At 41.7% G+C, this 19,596-nt stretch overlaps 1 protein-coding gene across 2 annotated transcripts; it reads left to right on the top strand.

Annotated features, from left to right (window-relative positions):
• Positions 1-12,551: 12,551 nt before the first annotated feature.
• Positions 12,552-17,714, top strand: col10a1a (collagen, type X, alpha 1a). Of its 2 annotated transcripts, none has more exons than XM_018731487.2 (3): positions 12,552-12,638; positions 12,997-13,135; positions 15,266-17,714. In XM_018731487.2, exons 2-3 carry the CDS (start codon positions 13,012-13,014, stop codon positions 17,107-17,109), a joined length of 1,968 nt encoding a protein of 655 aa, XP_018587003.1. In that variant the 5' UTR covers positions 12,552-12,638; positions 12,997-13,011; the 3' UTR covers positions 17,110-17,714. The 2 variants fall into 2 exon arrangements, with proteins under 2 accessions (XP_018587003.1, XP_018586999.1); XM_018731483.2 differs by having other exon boundaries at positions 15,263-17,714.
• The last annotated feature ends 1,882 nt before the right edge of the window (positions 17,715-19,596 follow it).

Raw genomic sequence — 19,596 nt, 5'->3', positions numbered from 1 at the left:
TCAGCAAGCTGTACATTTGGGAAAATCCTACTTTCACTCTCACTTTGGAGACTAGGAAATGTGCACTTTTTGTGTACTTATCTTCTTTTAAATACCAGTTTTCACCAGAGTGGTAGGTACACACACACACACACACACACACACACACACACACACACACACACACACACACACACACACACACACACACACACACACACACACACACACACACACACACACACACACACACACACACACACACTTTCAGAACCGCTTGTCCCATACAGGGTCACGGGGAACTGGAGCCTACCCGGCAACACAGGGCGGAAGGGGACACACCCAGGACGGGACACCAGTCCGTCGCAAGGTACCCCAAGCGGGACTCGAACCCCAGACCCACCGGACAGCAGGACTGCGGCCCAACCCACTGCGCCACTGCACCCCCTTCGGTAGGTAAACATCATATGCAAATATTTTAAATTACATAGTTATGGTCTTATGTCACAAAATGACCTTATGTTTATTTTCGTATTGTTCTATATCTTTAATATTGTCACAGATGAAGATGACATGTAATTTCTTGAACTATTAAGCCAGATATCCTGCAACATGCAGAAAACGCATAATGAGTGAAGATGGTCATTCTAATTAGAATTCAGTGGATATTAAGTTGTTCAAATGTATGGCTTAATAAATGCAGGCAACTGCCAGAGTGAAAAAAAAAATCTCTGAAAATAGGTATGTGAGGAAAAGTGCATTTTAATGAAGCAAAAGAAGATTGTTAAAATGATAAGGACCAGTTTTCTAGGAACAGAGGTCTAAGACAGAAGGCTTACACGCACCGCCCATCACAGATGGGTGACCTGCCGCAAAGGTCATAAATGGATAACAAGTGTTCATAATTGAAAAACTGCCATATAAAAAACAGACAGATGAATGTCCCAGTGAATGACCCAAATAGTCCAGGCAGCAAGAAGAATGCCAAAAGAGTGAGTGCAAAAACAGAAGCTAATGAGCTTGCCAGTTAGTCTTATGCAACACGTCATTAAGGAACAAAACACTTAAAAAGACCGCAGCTGTCAGGGCCAAAACCCTTTAATTCACATTATTGTCCTCGCTAAATATATTATAGCATGGCTTTGATTGCCGAGATAATACCTTTTTGTTATTTCACTGCTGCTAGAGAATGGACAAGGGCTGGAAAAAGTTGAAATTGTAAAGGAGAGCAATGCCGGGTTCGAAACTTCTCGAAACGGCTCCCTTGTATTTAGCGTAAGAAAACAAGAGGGTCCGGGATGAGAAGTCTGAGTGCTTTAAAATAGGGAGCTGCGATGAAGCCACAGATCTCGCCACATGCAGTGGGATGGACTTAATTAGTCAGTAGCTCCTCATTTTAAATGCACGTAGGGAGCCTTTGTCACCATGGTAAAAAAATCTCAACCCAAAGAAAGTTCTTATAGTTTAGCACCTACAAAATTATGCAGGATTTTGGTTTGTTAATTTAGCTGGTGCTTTTCTCCAAGGCGACTTACAATTTCCAGTTTGTATCCTAAGCTGTTTACCATTATTTACCTATTTATACAGCTGGGCAATTTTTACTTGATCATTTCTGAATAAGTACCTTAATCAAATGTACTACAGTGCAAATAGGTATTGAACATGGGTTCTTGCAATGCAAGGTGATAGCTCACCACAGCACAGCCTTTTGGCCTCCAAATAAAAAGTGCAAGTTACAGATTTAGACTGTTTTATTATGTTTAAGGAGTGGGGGTGCGGTGGCACAGTGGGTTGGACCACAGTCCTGCTCTCCAGTGGGTCTGGGGTTCGAGTCCCGCTTGGGGTGTCTTGTGATGGACTGGCGTCCCGTCCTGGGTGTGCACCCTCCCCCTCCAGCCTTATGCCCTGTGTTACCGGGTAGGCTCCGGTTCCCCGTGTGTGTGTGTTTAATCACTTAAACTTTTAAATATTATTTAATTTACACACAAACATTTTAAATACAATTCAATTTGATTTCAATTCAGTTTATTTTCATAGAGCTCTCTTCTCACACAGTGACGCTGAAAAAAGCAGACAAAGACAAATAGTTGGCTATACACTTTAATTCCCTGCAATACAAATACATTTAATTTATGTTGACTAACTTTAAAAATGTTCTTTGTAAAACTGTACAGATAATTTCCTCTCCATTATTTTCCTAAATTTTAAGGAGCCACAACAGATGGAGAGCTAGACTGGAGATATTTTTGGGGTCAATTTACTCAAAAATGAGTTTGGTTTTTAGTTCTAAGGAAGGGACGCCCTACTTGTGGAACTCATCACAGTTAAAAATGGGCTCCCCAGTGCTCATTAAAGTACAGTTTTTGGGGATATCGAAATTACAGTGTAACTCTGACACTACCCCTCTCTTGGCCACACATCAGTTGGCTTTTTTGGGGGGGATCATCCCTCAATGATGGGAAAGTGGATCTCAGTGACTTTTTTGAAAATACTTGTGGGCAACTACCCAAGTACACCTCTTCTGAGCATCATCTTCTCAGCAAGGGTAAATAAAAGAAAAATTGTTATATTTCCCCCGTCCTGGGTGTGTCCCCTCCCCCTCCGGCCTTACGCCCTGTATTGCCGGGTAGGCTCCGGTTCCCCGCGACCCCGTATGGGACAAGGAGTTCAGAAAATGTGTGTGTGTGTGTGTGTGTGTGTGTGTGTGTGTGTGTGTGTGTGTGTGTGTGTGTGTGTGTGTTATATTTCCATGGTTCATTCGTTTACTGTTTTATTTATATTATAATATTAATTTAAGAGGGGTGCGGTGGCGCAGTGGGTTAGACCGGGTTAGACCGGGTCCTGCTGTCTAGTGGGTCTTGGGTTTGAGTCCCGCTTGGGGTGCCTTGCAAGAGACTGACCTCCTGTCCTGGGTTTGTCCCCTCCCCCTTTGGCTTTGTGCCCTGTATTGCCAGTTAAAGCTCTGCTTGGGACAAGTGGATGTTGATGATGAAGGACTGAATGAACGTTCTATTCATTATCAATAACAACTTTTTCAATGCAAAGTCACTGAGGTTGGGAGCCTATTCTGGAAGTAAAGGCATGAAGTACACCCTGGATGAGATGCCAGTCCATCAAAGGGTAGTTACACACAGCCACACAGTATGAGGAATTTAGGGTCCACTTCACCTTGACTGCATGTCTTTGTGAGAAGAAACATGAGCACCTGGAAGAAATCCCTGGGAACATTAGGAGAGCATATAAACTTGACACAGATTGAGTGGGATTCAAACCTAATCTGAACTCACAGCCCAGAGGCGTGTGGTGAGTCTGGGATTCAAGTCCTGCTTGGGGTGCCTTGCGGCGGACTGGCATCCCGTCCTGCATGTGTAACCCTTCCCCTTCGGCCTTGTGCCCTGTGTTGCTAGGTAAGGCTCCAGCTCACCGTGACCCTGCTCAGGACAAGCAGATGTTGACGATGAATGAATGCATGAATGAACAAACCCGTAAATGTTCTCTTTATATTTACATGTATATTTGTATATAAATAAACTTTTTTATGTTCAAGTGCACATTTCGAAAAGTGAATAGAAATCTGCTGGCGATCTTAAGTTACCATTAAAAATATGACTGAAATCCAATGTTTGTTTACTTTTTCGATGTCCATGTGGTTCAAGTTGCTTCCTTGAACGCTTTGAATTCCTGGGTATGGAGGTGGATCTGGGCATGAAAGTCACACATAAAAATTGTGCTCCCACACTTTTTTCTAAAAACGCCAGCACAACAGCTGTCTCAGCAACCCGTTTGTTTTCCTTCATTTCTGAAGCCGTCGGATGATTTTTATTTGAAGAAGAGAAGCCAGGCTAGAGGAAGCAAATATTACGCTCATGTGATTAAATGCCACCACTGCTCTGCTGATGAGTTTCTCTCTCTCGATCATTGTCAGACATCGGACAAACATATCTTCACCATATTTGTTTGGTTAAACCAAGACCATCTCAGGATAAAGGTGGCTCAAAATCCTATCCTTTACACCTGCCTACTAAACATGGCCTGCTGCAGCACTGCTCCTTATCCTTGGAATTCAGCATTCATTCCTTTTCCAGATGGCAGAGAATCACGGAGTTATGAGGAACGCCAACCTCGACTGCAGGGACCACACTGCAGCTCTGTCCAGATCCTGCGGGTTTGTTGTGAAAAAACATCATAGGGAGGTGTTATCTGGGCTACTGCACCTCCTTACTGGCAGATCACCTGAAATTACATTGTCTATTATTGAACCTCTATAGGTACTTTATATCAGTGTTGATGCATATCTTCCTGGACAGCCTAATAGCTTCCTTAATGAGGCCGTTACTTCCAAGCAACCCCACCGATTGCTCCACGGTTCGATGAACTTTCCGCCAACAGTCCCCCGGTTCTCTTTCAGCTCTGTCCAAACTCCTTTGTCTCACAAAGTAAAGGAGTAATTACTGTAAAAAAAAAAAAAAAAAAGAAAAAAAGTCAGGCAACTTGTACGTTTTGCTGAAATGCAACTGCTGAAAAAATAGAATCTTATTGGCTCATTTTTCTTAACAAATTAAAAATAAGAAGGAAAGACATCAATCCAGCTCATTTAACACCAGCGTAAATAATGGTGGAAGACAGGAAGGGAGAACTTAAAATTTTGCCTTTCTTCAGTTTTACAGAGACATGGACTTCTGACTTTTGTATTACTCTAACAAGCGTAATTACAGCACATTTTAAGAAATTTTCCCTACAGAAGTGTTTACCTCCTGAAAGCACTTCTAAATGGAGTTGTTTTTTATTCCCAACGCATCACTGATCATCCATGTACATGGAAAACTGAATTTCACTTTTACTAACATAGTAGTAAAAATGCACAGAAAATTTATAACACATTTAGCTCTGACTTTTTATATACAAAAGTTAAATTGATGTTGCCACAGTCTTTCACAGAGTGAATGTGCTTCATAATCTCTATTCTTCATAAACTGTATTCTTCATGACCACCATTTCACCCTGAGCCCTGTAATTATTTGAGTTTCAAGTTATTAGTTACGAGCTCTGTGCACAAAAACATTTCAAATTATCCAAAAAATAGCATATAGCAGTTCAGCCATTCTTCTTCCAGACGACATGAAATAAAAAGCTCAGGAAAAGTTTCAATTACAAGCTGGTTGTTGCTCAAAATCGTTCACATTTCCTCATAAACACAACAAACAAAAACAAAGCAAAAAGCTTTGCTCCCCAGACTGATTATGGAAAGCCTTCTAAAGAAATCCCTCTTCAAAAAGTATTTTTTCATAAGATATTTTTAGCTGTCCTTGGGCCACCAGGAAGAACAAGCTGCGGCTTTCAAAGGACCATAAACAAGTTTTCTGGGAGTAGATCCTTAGAATAACACCCGAACCAGCCCAAAACTCGGCCCGTTGGATAACATGATATTGCATTTGAGTTGGTGAAGGACTGTTTACCAACAGGCTCTGGAGAGCCGGGGAGTGGTGCAGTTTGGTGACACCTATTGTTTAATTCACCATGTTTACTCTTAAAAATAAAGGAACGCATGGATAGGTCCAAGCAACCAAGCCAAAGCAAAACAAAACAAAACATAACAGAGCAAAACAGATTTTTTATAACATTTACTTTGAATTTCAGAACCAATACCCTGGAAACCTGATGATACGGACTTCCGTAAACTACGCTGCACTGAGCTGAATGTGTTGGAGTGGATGGGAGACACGGCACCTCATAGCTTCTGGTTTTAGTGGTTCAAGTTGGACTCTTGCAATCAGAAGGCTGCAAATTCACATGGCTGCTCCTGCTGTAGTCCCCTTGATCAAGGTTCTAACCTCAAACTGATTTAATAAAAGTCCAACTGAATATATGAATCCATCATGAAAAAGCAACATATTTAGTCGCCTCAAACTAAAGTGGCATCTAAATGAGTCAATGTCCAATTTTAATTTGGAAAGCCCTCGGTAGCCTCACTCACAAGGGGTCCACAACACAAAGTCCATAGGTTCTTCCTTTTGACTCCTGATGAGGTGACAAGAGTTCCCTTTCCTTTGCAGAACATCTGAACGTTATCCAGTATTCCAAAACAACTACATAAATTTACATCCCATCATTTGTCATGATTAACTTTCTTATTTCTGTCAAGACTCTCAGATCTACAGGCAGCAACTCATGTAATATCTGACAGCAGAACTGAACTGCTTCAAAAATCATGTGTCCGTGTATGTTGTTGAATGCACTTTTTTATACCATGGATTGTACTTTGCTTTTCAAGAAAGGTATCTACCAAATGCATAAATGTAATGTAAGTTGAAGTAAAGGAAAAATCTTTTAGGATTGTTTTGTGAATTTCAATGCTCATGCACACTTTTAATTTTTCAGCCTGAGGTAAGGACCGGTGAAAGACTGGGTACTGAGTATTGGGTACTGGGTATGTTTACAGCACCAAAAAAACAAAATCTGATTTAGAAATCTGTGTGAGTATAAAATTTTTTTTCCTTAAATAATTGTTCATCCTTAATCTTTCAATGTCTCTGCAATACTATAGGAGAAACTCTGTCACATGCCAGAAAATGACATGTCTTACTATGAGATATCTGTTTTAATCCCAGGGAACCAAAGCTTCAATTAACATAAGCATGTAATCATGGACAAGTCATTATCTTTAAATAGAGGACAGACCTTATTCCAAACTTATGTTCTTAAAAGCTCAAAAAGGTGGCTTTGTTCAAGTGTGTTTCCCGTAAATTGTTCTAGAGTGAACATTTACCTCTAGTTGCCCTTGTAGTAAGAAGTCAACGATTAGATAGTCTATCTGTCAAAGCAACCTGAATAGATGGTCTTAGCTTTAAAAGCATTTCGCAGTTACTGGAATCTAATGTATTCAGTTTAAATGTATTCAGACAAGTCAATGTCTAACTGTGTTTGAGAAAAATCATCAGGAAATCTGAAAAATCGCCAGTGTGATACTGAAGGAACATTTGAAGAACAGTTCATTCCTTCTACTCTGTATGCATGAGGTCGAAGCAGGTGGTGAATTAGTACTGATTTCATGATTAATCCCCTCAGAAAGTGCAGTTAGTAAAGTGACAAGAATGGTCAAGAGGGCCCATAGCTACTGACTTTCACACAACCTCTCCAGCTCAAATAGAACACTCAACACAGTTGACAGTGCAGTGGTGCATTTGGACCCAATGGCTGAAGGTTAAAATCCTACCTATAGCTGTAGTACCCTTGAGGAAGATACTTACCCTAAATTGTTCCAGTCAGATTGCCCACCTGAATACACACACACATTTTCTGAACCGCTTGTCCCATATGGGGTCGCGGGGAACCAGAGCCTAACCCGGCAACTCAGGGCGTAAGGCTGGAGGGGGAGGGACACACCCAGGACGGGACACCAGTCCATCACAAGGCACCCCAAGTGGGACTCGAACACCAGACCCACCAGAGAGCAGGACCCGGTCCAACCCACTGCGCTACCACGCCCCCTATCCCACCTGAATAAATGGGTAAAAAATTCTAGACAGCTGTACTGAAACAGCAGGTGGCATGCTGGTTAGAACCACCCCTTCAGCATGGTTTTCTGAACTAGAGAGCAGCATGCCAAACTGAACACACACACACACACAGTCCGAAACCACTCGTCCCAAGCAGGGTCACGGTGAACCAGAACCCAACCTGGCAACACAGGGCATAAGGCCGGTGGGGGAGGGGACACACCCAGGACAGGATAGCAGGACATTACAAGGCACCCCAAGCACGACTGGAACCCCAGACCCACCGGAGAGTAGGATCCGGCCAAACCCGCTGCGCCACCGCACCTCCTCAAACTGGAAATAGATAGCAAATTCATAAGCAATGAGCATCAGCTGCCTTGTGCTTTTGATGGAAGCTCCGAGTTTGACTAAATGAGAGGATTTAACTATACATGTCTGAATAGGAGAAGAAGAAGAAGGTCAGCATGTTTCGTTCCCACTTGTCACGTAGCTTTCCAGAAAGTCAGTGAGCAAAATGCTCACGTTTTGAGATAACTTTAACTCTGCACAGGCTGCACTTTGTGGTTTTGGGACTTATTTTAATGCTTACCAATCCTCATCATGGTTGCGCTTCCGATAGCGATTTCTAGGCATTTGTCTTTGGGTCCCTGTAATTGTGTCTCCATTCGGTCGCCAGGGCCACCATCAATCCTTCCATTCATAAAACCAAAAGTAGCTCTTAGTGGCATATTGAGTTTACTGAAATGTTAAATCTGTATGCCATTCATGTCCCAGCTAAAGAGAGGTATCTTTAGCTTCTGCTTACATGCTCCTCTAACTAAGTCTCTGTTACATTAACCCCCAATTATATCCTGCTCCTGGGTTTGTGAGATATTCAAGTCAACCAGGAGCAGCATTACTCCTTGTGTGCTTTTGTCCAAAATCAGCTGCGGATGAAGGCTGTTCCAGTGTTTCCCCAGGCACTGACACCGTTCCAAGATACCCAGCCAGCCCAAGTCCGATAAGAACGACCTGAAAAACCCTAAATGTGAAAAAGCTGTAATAAATAAAATCATGAAGGAGCAAAATGCTGCTTTGCAGACGTATCTTTACCCCTCGAAGAGGTAAGTTACAGTTTTTACACCCTCAGTGCAGAGTAGCTATTTCACAGAAGCTTCTCGTTTTAAATAGTTTGTGTAAATGTTGAGTTTCGTTAATGCTACCAGCGAGTTCTCCATGGCGACGACACAACAGAAAAGCACGTTTCGGCATATGGGTTTTAGTACAGCAGATGGGAAACCAGAACAATGTGTGGTTGTAAAAAATATTTCAGTCAGGAAGGCCATAAACTAGTTCCATAAAGAAAAATCCCTTTATTGGACTTTTTTTGTTCGGCATCTTTGCCCATTTTTCTAATAAGTTACTGTACAACAGCGTATCTGCTTGGTGGCAACTGGAAACATTGGAATCGATCATGTTTTCCGTCGTACCCATCTCTCCCAGCCCCAGTATTCCCAACACACCCTAATTCTGGTGCTTCAAAATGTGAATAACACATGCAATATGGACATCACACGAAGAGCTACTAGGTGGAGGGAAAAATCTAAACGGGAATAAGCTGTCACGCATATTACACCCATTGCTACAACAGTCAAACATTTTTAATGCTTTCTTCATGTGCTAAAGCACTTGTAATCATCTGTTCAAAAAAAAAAAAGAAAAAAAAACTACTCAAAGTGTTGGGATGATCAGTGAAGTCACTGAAGTGGCAATAGAGTTCCACACGTGAAAACCTTTCAACGGGCTGCCATATAACAGCACGTGAGCCGTGTCATTGCCTCCGCTTTATATAACACAGCAGCAGCGCTAATCCCCAGAGGTGATGGCATTCTTCGCAGGGAGACCGCATCAAGGCCATGCGTCACAGCAATGAATCCAGCAGAAGGAGCGAAGCCCGAAATGGCAAAACCGCAAGCGCTTTTTACCAGTCCTCCTGAAGGAAAGTTCTCACTTCTGTGGAGGAGGGTTGTCTTTTAAGAGAAAAGTCAGAGTTTCACATGCAAACATCTGCTCACATCTGTATAAATGTGAATCTGAAGGCTGCGTCTGGCAAATGCGTAGCCATTCTGGGAAACTTACAGCAACATAGAGGAATACATAACATCACTTACATCTTTGCATGGATGAAGTCAGGATGTACTGTATATGGATGTAATCCTGGCCATGCATTTGCATTTCAGTAAATAGCACTATCTCCTATGTAGAAAGTGAAAGAGGGAAAACAAATTTTGCTGCCATGTGGTCTGCAAGGCTCTCAAAAATGAAAATAAGATGGAATTATCTGAACATACAAACTTGTAAAGTGTTGACTCCACTCCCTTTGACCCTGTAATTTAGCTAAATGGGGTACAACGGGCCTGGTCCCGGCTTCTTCTTGCGGCCAATAAAACATGAAGAGGGTTTGAAAAACTAGGCTTGAAAAAATATTCATTTATTTATAAATTTCCCCAAAAAGCAAGGAGACATAGTGGATGTGCAGATGCTGGCTTATTTCATAGACAGGTCTTTTTTTTTTGTTATTTTATAATCATCTAAGCATCAGTGAGGGCCAATGTAAGAAAATGCCATCAGGTCAAATCACATGCGTAGGGAGGTTGATAGTAAATTGGTCAGCATGTCTGGAGCTGGAAGTATAGCAGCGAAAGAGACACGGGTTCAAATCCCACTCCTCCTGTGGTACCTTTGACTGAGTTATTTACTGTAACTTTATTATTAATTCATTTAGCTGATGCTTTTCGCCAAAGCAACTTATAATGTTAAGGTCACAATTGTTACATGTTTACAATCATTTACCCATTTATACAGCTGGGTAATTTTACTGGAGCTATTCAGGGTAGGTATCTTGCTCAAGGGTACTACAGCTGGAGATCAAACCTATGACCTTGGGGTCCAAAGCCAGTAGCTCTAACCACTACGCTACCAGCTGTCTCTCCATTATTATTTACTGTAAGTCAAAATTGAATAAATGGCTGAATCGTTATAAAAAAAAAAAAAAAAAAAAACGAAGCTACACTTATTATTTTACCTGATGGTCAAGGAAAGTGCAACTTCTTGCTTTCCAATGTTAGATTTGATTTGAATCTGCCCACGTGCAACCCGCTGGTTTCCATTCGCGCAGACAAGACGTTTCGTTGTTAGTTATCAACTCAGATAAAATTTTATGATTACAGACTTTGCAAAGGTGGCAATTTTGAAAATTATACTTAATGAAAGCTAATTTTAAATTCAGCAGACTTCAGACTGTCTTGCTGTTCTTGGAATGTTTAATTGCAGCCTTTGTGGAAGAAGCCTTTAAGCATTGTTTTGAACATAATGTACCGAATCACCTGTACGTATCTTGAAGATTGCTTAATTTTTTACAAACAAGCACAAGACGAAAAGAAATATCTACCAGGCATCTGGTGTCACATTGAGAAAATAAACTGTTTGATTATTTTAACAGAAAATATCCAGCTTTTGCTTTATAGTTTCTCTACTTCAAGTAAATCAAACATGCTTGTTTTAGGAGGGTAGGGTTAAAAAAAAAAAGCATGAGCTGATAACATAAGCAGATATAAAGACAGACAAGCGATCATGGGGGCTGTAATTGCAAGAATGTAGCATGAAAGTGGGAACATTTATTTGTTCAAGCCTGACAATAGCTTCAAAAGGCCGCAGCCATGTGCGACTCAGATTGGTGTAATACGCCCCCTGGTGGACGTTAAAAGCACTGCAGCTTCGTCCCAGAGCCCCAGCAGATTCTGAGCTATTTATTTAAAACAGCTGGTGCACTGAAAAGCAAAATATCATAAAATACAAGGCAGGTATAAGTATTGCCCTGTGCCTGCCTTTTTTAGTCGGTTTTTTCATTAGTTGTTATGCAGGAAAAGCTCGCAGAAAAATAAACAAGCCAAGGGCTGCAAACTCACAACCCTGAAATAGCCATTTACATGAAAGGCTAACTATATTCTACCAAGCAGCTGACTAAATATAATACAGGTTCGAATGTTGATTTGGCTAAGGGCTGTTTAAAATGTGTTTGCATATGGTCAAGAATATTAAGTCTAATCTTAAATTTTACCTCTTAATACGAAGGCTGGCAGCAAGACCGCAATAGAGTACATTTTGCTTAAAGTCCTCTGTGTCCTTATTTATTCATTTTTGGTCAAAACAGTGAAAGACTTAAACTGTTAAAAAATAAATAAATATGTTCAAAACCCCAAACAGTGCAAGGGAGAGTATGAAAGTGCACTTATTTTGGCTATTATCATGTTTGTGGAATAAAAACTTCATTTCAGACACTTTTTAAATGAATATTTATGGTAATATGGTAACAACAGAAAATAAGACTTGCACGTTATCATTCTTAGAGAAAACTCAATATACTGAGGAATTTTGAGGCTAACATTTTTAAAATTACAGTTGCATATGATATGCACACAGTGATTTGTGAATATTTGCATGTATGAAACCTGTTACTTCTTATTGAGGTTTGGTGACACAGATGGTGTATCAGTTATGTGAAAATATTTCTAATAAGGCATTTTACTTAGCATGAAAAAAAAAAACGTGTGATGGAAATAGTGTCCCATATTAATATTATTTTTTCTTTATACAGTTATGCAGTTCCAGTCACTGGCAGATATACAGCTTCACAATTAAGAATGAAAATAATTTTTTTCTCTTTTAACTAAAAAGATATACAGTTCTTCCATTTTCATCAGAGTCACCACATATAGAATTTCACTGAATTAATCAACATTTAGTATTGCTTGTTTCTGTTGCTTGCTTAAATGATTTATATGTAGAAAAAGAAATTTTCTGGCAATGCACTTTGCCAGGGACTGAAAAAGAGGTAATCATGGGTCTAAATATTTTAAAGTAACTTCTATCCCGATGTGACTTGCCCCAATGGGGCAGATCTGTCTCCTAATTACAGCTTACATCACTGGAGGGAGTTGTCTGCAAAGTGCAGTAGGTAGGGTTTTTTCAGTGATGCAAAGGGTAGATATAGTATAAATACCAAGCGTGTGGCACTGAGCAGCAACAGCAGCCCAGGCGGCCTCTAAAGTTAAGGGATATACAAGCGCCGGCAGGAGGGGACACTCCAATCTCATTCATAGTGTTTGGTGCTCAAGCATGTCGGTAAGCATGCACTTTCTCTCCGATTCTTCTCAGAGTTGTGTCTTTGTCATGTTTTTCTGTGCTGCTTACTGGCCATCCGATGATGAGCCGAAGGTGATGCTGCTCATTCGTACCGGGGCTGGGAACAGGGTCAAGGGGGTTAGCCAACTCTGCATGGGGCTGTCTTGCCGGGGTGCAATGACAGCCCTCTCGGTTCATTAAACATGGGTCACCCTCAAGAGGGCAAAGAGCTTTAGAACAGCAACAGCAGGTCAGACTTTGACCATCTTCTGCTCAAATTGATTTTGTCTTTAGTTTTGCATACAGTGCTTTGACATATTATGGAATAAAAACAGCAGATGCCTCCTTTCTCTTGCAGATTTAGCTTTAGAAGATGGAACTGCGAGTGACAAGCGTCCTTCTTCTGCTCCTGGGCTTGACCGTGGTACACGGAGAGCGGTACTACGTCAAGAAACCAGCTAAGCACCAGTACCAGCCATATGCCGTGAAGGGTCATGGTAAGCAAGCACATTTTTGCAGTTTTTACTACTAATGTGGAATTGTTTCACTGCATCTCAAGCTGCTTTTGGTTAGGAGACTTTAAAAAATCCTTGAAACAAAAATGTATATGTGAAGCTAAAGAGAATAAGTAAGTACAGTAAGTGCTGACATGATTGTGACCTTCTGTGAGCTGTGAATTCTGGATGTGGTCCTATGGACAAATCCGGGACTGTCCGTGCTGCAACTTTCCCTCCTGATTGGTGCAGGAAGCACAAAGTTTAACCAATGGGAATAAGCCATTTTCCTGTGTATTTGCATACCCTAACTTACATGAGCCTGAAGCTTTTAAAACCAAGTATACTTGTTATTAGAGACTGTGCACTTAAAGTTTCATATGCACATCCTTAATTTCTTCTGTTCTCATGCTCTTTGCCTGTTGATACATAATGAAACCACTGAATCTTTTTAAAACCTGGATACCATTTAAATTAACACTTGCAGTATGCCTCTAAAAAAGAGAAAAGTGGTTTGTTTGGGCGTGCCTGGCAAATGCGGTAACATCTGTTCTGTTTTCTCTAGAGGAAATACCCTGTTTACATATAGGGGGGTATAAGCCATAAATGCCACATCAAAGGTTTCAGTTCAAAATAAAACAGAATGTTATGATTTTCATTCATTTAAAGAGTTAAATGTTTTTTAGAATTGTATTAATTAACACTAAACAAAATTGTATGTTCACATAATTCCATCTTATTTTAAGAGGGCTGAGATCCAAATATTTTAATTTGCAACATGAAGCTCCTTCAAATATCTAATTCCTCAGCATGGTAAAAAAAATATGTGCTTCTAGGATACTATCAGAATAGTCTTCCTAGACATAAAATTTAATAAGGTGTGTCCAGATCATAACTATACCTTCTAGTAGGAATTCACTGAAGTCCAAAAGCTCAAAATGTTATTCTCATAACTAGCAGAATAAAAAGCCTGCCAGTTTGCCAAAGTCACTGTACGCGCTGTTCTGTAAAAATGTGTCAGTCTGTCAACACAAGTCTGAAACAGTAGTTGTCTTCCAGTTCCGATGGTTTTGCTTGGGTGCAAATCATAACTCTTGGCATGCGCTCACTGCTCATTTTGGTTTTTCTGAAGCAGCTGGAATCTGCAACAGTTCTGACTCGAAAAATATGTTTTATGGTGTCTACATTGCTCACATTATGAAACAAGCTAATTAAGATGTGTTATTTTTTTCCAAGTGCAATATTTGCACAATGTGAGGTTTATATTTAGATAAGGTAGGCATTAAAATTAATTATGCATTACCAGCTTATTAACTTATTTTTATTACCTGAGGAAATTTGCTGCATACCCAATACAGCAGCAAAACAGTTTTAAAGTGCAGTTGCTATTATATAGATAGGAATGAGAAGAAAAGGGCATATTGGCTTATTGCTTGTAAAACTGGACTTGTTTTTTCTTCTAGACTTTCTTCCTCATGCTCATTGGTGATGTGTGCACATTTTACTGCTAGCAAGACCCAAAGAAGCACAATATAAAATCCTAATTTCTTGTACCAAACTGCACTTTGTTTTGTATATATTTCTTTCAGAGGAAAATTTGTCTTCTGTTTGGTCTGTTTGTTCTCTGTTTAAGTTTGCAGTGACTGGCCATTGATTCTAATTCAATATTCAGGTCTTACAAATCTAAACTGTGTTTACATTAGACATCCAGGACAGAGCTTTTCATATACAGTAACCCCTGTTTTTAATGACATTCTATTTAAATTAGTTTGCACTTTCATCATATTTGCAACAAAAGATTACAGTGTGTTGTGTACAAGGTAACATAATGAAGTAATTTTTTTTGTTGCTTTAATTTGTAATAAATAAGCAGTATGTGTTTGTGCATTACATTTTTCACTTTCAATTCTAACTCTAAACATTTCCCTTCTAAAATGTAATGCTGCGTTTCAATAGGAGACCATGTTTTTAGTCAATAGTTCATGAAATGAGTGAAAATCTGCCCAAGAATATCTACTGTAAGACCACAGTACACTGTGTGTTTACCTGAGACACTGTGTCATCTGGAGATGATCTCTGATTTAATGCTGATGGCTATGTTAATTGCTTATTTGTGTTTTTCTCTTTAAGTAGTGCCAATGGCAGGAGATCAAGGTCCCCCAGGAGAGCCAGGTGCCCCAGGTGAGCCAGGACAGCCAGGACCTCCCGGCCCCCCTGGTATTGGGCTTCCAGGACCAGAGGGACCCCCTGGACCTCCAGGACCAGCCGGTTATTCTGCAGCTGGGAAACCAGGTACTCCAGGTGGACCTGGAAAACCTGGTGACAGAGGCTCAACTGGTCCAAGGGGAGAGACAGGTGCTCCCGGGCCTCAGGGTCCCAGAGGTATGCCTGGCCCTGCTGGTAGCCCTGGACCTGCTGGTATCTCCTCACCTGGCAAATCTGGACCACAAGGTGCTACTGGACCTATGGGTCCAAGAGGCGAGCCTGGTATTAAGGGACACCCTGGTGCTCCTGGCTTGCCTGGACAGAAGGGAGAGAGGGGCTATGGCATTCCAGGTGCCCCAGGTGAGAGAGGTGCTACTGGGCCAATGGGTCCTGCTGGACAGCCTGGGCAGCCTGGTGTTGGAAAGCCAGGCAAACCCGGATTTCCTGGCGAGCCAGGAAAGTCAGGTACACCAGGTCGTGATGGGGCTTCGGGACCAATGGGACCGTCTGGGGCAAAGGGCCAGCCTGGAACTCCAGGGGTAGGAATGCCAGGAAAGCCTGGTGAGAATGGTGCTCCAGGTATGCCTGGCCCCATGGGGCCTAAAGGTCCACAGGGTGCTACCGGTGCACCAGGAGAGCCTGGCATTCCTGGCTATGGAAAACCAGGAGTTTCTGGACAGAAAGGAGAAAGAGGAGTTGTTGGTAGTCCTGGTACAACTGGTCAGAAGGGAGAGCCTGGACCTATGGGTCATACTGGTCACACAGGTGCAACTGGTGCTACAGGTCCAGCTGGTCCTCAAGGCCCCAGGGGTTTCCAGGGAGAGCATGGAGCACCCGGAGCTAAAGGTGATAGTGGTGCAATGGGACCACAGGGGCCAAAGGGAGCTAAGGGTGATCAAGGGTCACGGGGTTCTGATGGCAAATCAGGTTACCCTGGAGCTGCCGGTCCAGTTGGTCCACGAGGAGCTACCGGAGCTCCAGGTAGCAAGGGTGAGCAGGGATACACTGGTGCACCTGGTACCCCAGGAGCAGCAGGGCCTGTAGGGCCTAAAGGAAATCCAGGACATGATGGGGCTCCCGGGGAAAGAGGAGAGGATGGAACTCCAGGAGCAAGAGGACCAGTTGGTCCTCCTGGTCCTTCTGGTCTGCCAGGTGCCAAGGGTCACCCTGGTCTTCCTGGGTCTCCTGGCCCTGCAGGTGTAGTTGCAAAGGGAGTGCCTGGTCCTCGGGGTCCTCCTGGCCTTCCTGGTTCCAGGGGTCAAGATGGTATCCCAGGACCTGCTGGACCTCCCGGCCCACCCGGTCCCCCTGGTGAAGTAATTTTCGAGAAGGGCGTGTCCCCTGAGATTATGTTGCCTGGTGAGCTTGTCAAAGTCCCTACTTCTGCTTTCTCAGCTCTGCTGAACAAACCTTACCCTCCTGCTGGAGAGCCCATTCAGTTTGACATTATTGTGTACAATGCAGAGAATCACTATGATCCTAACAGTGGAATCTTTACCTGCCATGTGCCTGGAGTCTACTACTTTAGCTACAACCTGCATGTGAATGGTGCTCATGCTCTGGTGGCTCTCTACAAGAATGATGAACCCGTTGTGTTCACTTACGATGAGTACAACAAAGGTTTCCTGGATCAAATGTCCGGCAGCACTGTCCTGGCTCTCCAGGAGGAGGACAGAGTCTATGTGAAAATGCCAAATGATGATGCCAATGGCGTCTTTGCCGCAGAGAACGTGCACTGCTCTTTCTCTGGCTTCCTGATTGCCTCGACGTGATGTGGAGTTCCCAAAATCACAACACAACTTTTAAGTCAGCAGTTTATTTAGAGCGATGTCCACGTCTTATTGCTCGGCTACCAAACAGGTCATTCGGGAAGAGGAAAGGGGGGAGGGAAGTGAAAAGCATCTTAACTTGAATACACAATCAGTGGGTGCCTGTAAGAAGGAAACAATTTTGTATTACAGTTTATCAGGGACAGGCTACAGTTTACATGGTATCAAATGTTCCAACACTCTTTTGCAGATGAAGAGAGCGAGTCAAACTGATGAAGCTTTCTGTAATGTTTCCTAACGATAACTTTTTTCTTTTGTACTGTTTAAAGGATTTTTTTGTTTTGTTTTGGAAGAACAGTGTTCCTGGAAACATAACCAATAATTAATATTGATTAATCAGTAAAAAAAAGAACATGGTTATATTCTGTATACAATGTTGTATGTGACCTACTGGAAAACTGTACAAAATGCAAGAGCACAAAAATGAGTTTCTGAGGAGAATCAATGATAAAAGAGAGCAAGTTTAAGTATGGTGTGTCAACAACAAAACTGTATCCATGGAAGGCAGTGTGCTTTGTACAACATTTGACCAAAATAAAGATTTTAGTTCCCAAGCTGTTGCCTGTGATATGATTATTTTTTCTTACATATGTCCAAAATTACATTGAGAGCTCTCAGTAGGATTCATAGAAACATGTCACACAGTGACTGTTTCCCTTCCCTAAATCCATACGTTCTTCATGATATACAGAGGGAACACAGTGGAGCTATAATGGCAGTGAATGGCATAGTGTTGAGAGCTGTTGCCTTCAAATTGAAGGAACAGGTTTAAAATCTCACTTCCTGCTGTAGCACCTAAAGCACTTATCCTTAATTTGTGTAGTAAAATTTACCTAGCTCTATAAATCAGTAAATAACTGCAAGTAGGCTAGTGTAGAAACCTCAGTCATTTATAAGAAAGGCAGCAGGTAAATTGTGGAGTAAATAAAAATAACCATCGAATGTTTGACTTAAGAGAAGAAGCATAGATTCTGAAAACCTATGTTTACTGAGGGTAGTCTGATGAGGCTTGCCATTGTCAGGAGCATCTTTGAAGTGGATGAAGTGGGAAAGGACTACTCATGCTGGGAGATGGATGAAAGTTGGGACTGAAATGGTGAAGGTGCGTTGTGTGCAGGGTGTGACCACATACTAAATAGAGACACGGGCAGTTCAGAGACAGAGTACTATAGGGGCTATGCAGTGGGTTACCAAGGGCCTCTGGCAGCCAAGAACATTTTGGTCATACTCGAATCACAGGGTGAGTCTGGCTGCAGTGGTCAGGGGAACATGGGAACGTGGACACCAAGAGGTCACTGCAGCGTGAGGGGGTAAATTAGGGTACAGACTGGGAGGAGGTCAGAGCCGCAGGCTTCAGGGACGGAACGCCCCATCCAGTGGTCAGCTCTGAGGAACACACTCAAGCCATGTGGTGACTGGTTCAGCAAGTAGACAAAGTAGGAGCACAGTGTATAGCCATTGGCCCGAAATTAGATTTGTTCAAAGTCAAAGGTGACCACAAGTCCAAAATCTCATTTTTGAGGGTGCTTTGTGAGCAACTGGTTTAAGAATGTCTTAAATGGAATAAAGTGACCAAAGAATTTTCATTACAACATCTGTTGAACAAAAGGCATACTTTTTGCTCAGATTAAATACTGGTTACGTAAACACCACACCGCAGCAGCAATACTTTTCACCGCAATACAAATTCAAATTTCACAATTCTCTAGCAGTACATCAGTAATTGTTTAAATACACTAGCAACATTTTCAGATGGAAACTTTAAACACTGAATTAGAACTCTTGACATTTAGTTCCTCTGTGAATGAAGCAGCCCCTAAGACTGATACCCTTTAACTTTGAAATATCGAAGCTCAAGACTTGGACTTACATGACCACCAATCCAGGACCACACATCTTTAGACAATGAGCACCCTCCAAAATCAGAGATTAATTTTCCAAAATCATTTCATGTGCAACTACCCAATTTTTTGAAGAAACTAGACCACCCTCAAAGACCATCATAAGATGGATCTTGGACTTTCTACTCATTAATGCAAACCAGTAGATACTCCAGGAAAAGTCTCACACCAAATGCCATGTAAACTAGTAAAAATGTCAATTTAAATTTTTGCCTGTAAATCACTTGATGGGATGACTTAACCCCAAAGTCAAGCATGCACATTCAGATGTTTCAAAATTTTACAAATGACAAAAGCCTTAACCATGTTTATTTTGCTTTTAATCCAAGAAGAAACACCTTAAACAACACTTTTGGAAACAAGCTTACATTCAGTCTAATACTAGGTTTCTGTCAATGCATCATTTATAAATGGTCCATTCAAGTCCTCTCTCATACAAAGGATTCCACAGTTTAAACCACTTTGATCCAGCCCTCCCCATACCATCTTGTTAGGGGAAGAAACCCCCAATGATGAGGATGTAAAAAGG

Source organism: Scleropages formosus, chromosome 15 (genome assembly GCF_900964775.1).
Source record: "Scleropages formosus chromosome 15, fSclFor1.1, whole genome shotgun sequence".
Classification (NCBI taxonomy): Eukaryota; Metazoa; Chordata; class Actinopteri; order Osteoglossiformes; family Osteoglossidae; genus Scleropages; species Scleropages formosus.
The sequence above is the reverse complement of the archived record's forward strand: the minus strand, read 5'-3'. Positions and strand labels throughout refer to the sequence as shown.

What these genes read in the sequence shown, in the direction of transcription:
- col10a1a (XM_018731483.2), top strand. Translation starts at nt 13,012, where the DNA reads ATGGAACTGCGAGTGACAAGCGTCCTTCTTCTGCTCCTGGGCTTGACC. An exon ending in ATATGCCGTGAAGGGTCATG is followed by an intron (nt 13,136 to 15,262) that starts GTAAGCAAGCAC and finishes TTTCTCTTTAAG; the next exon opens with TAGTGCCAATGGCAGGAGAT.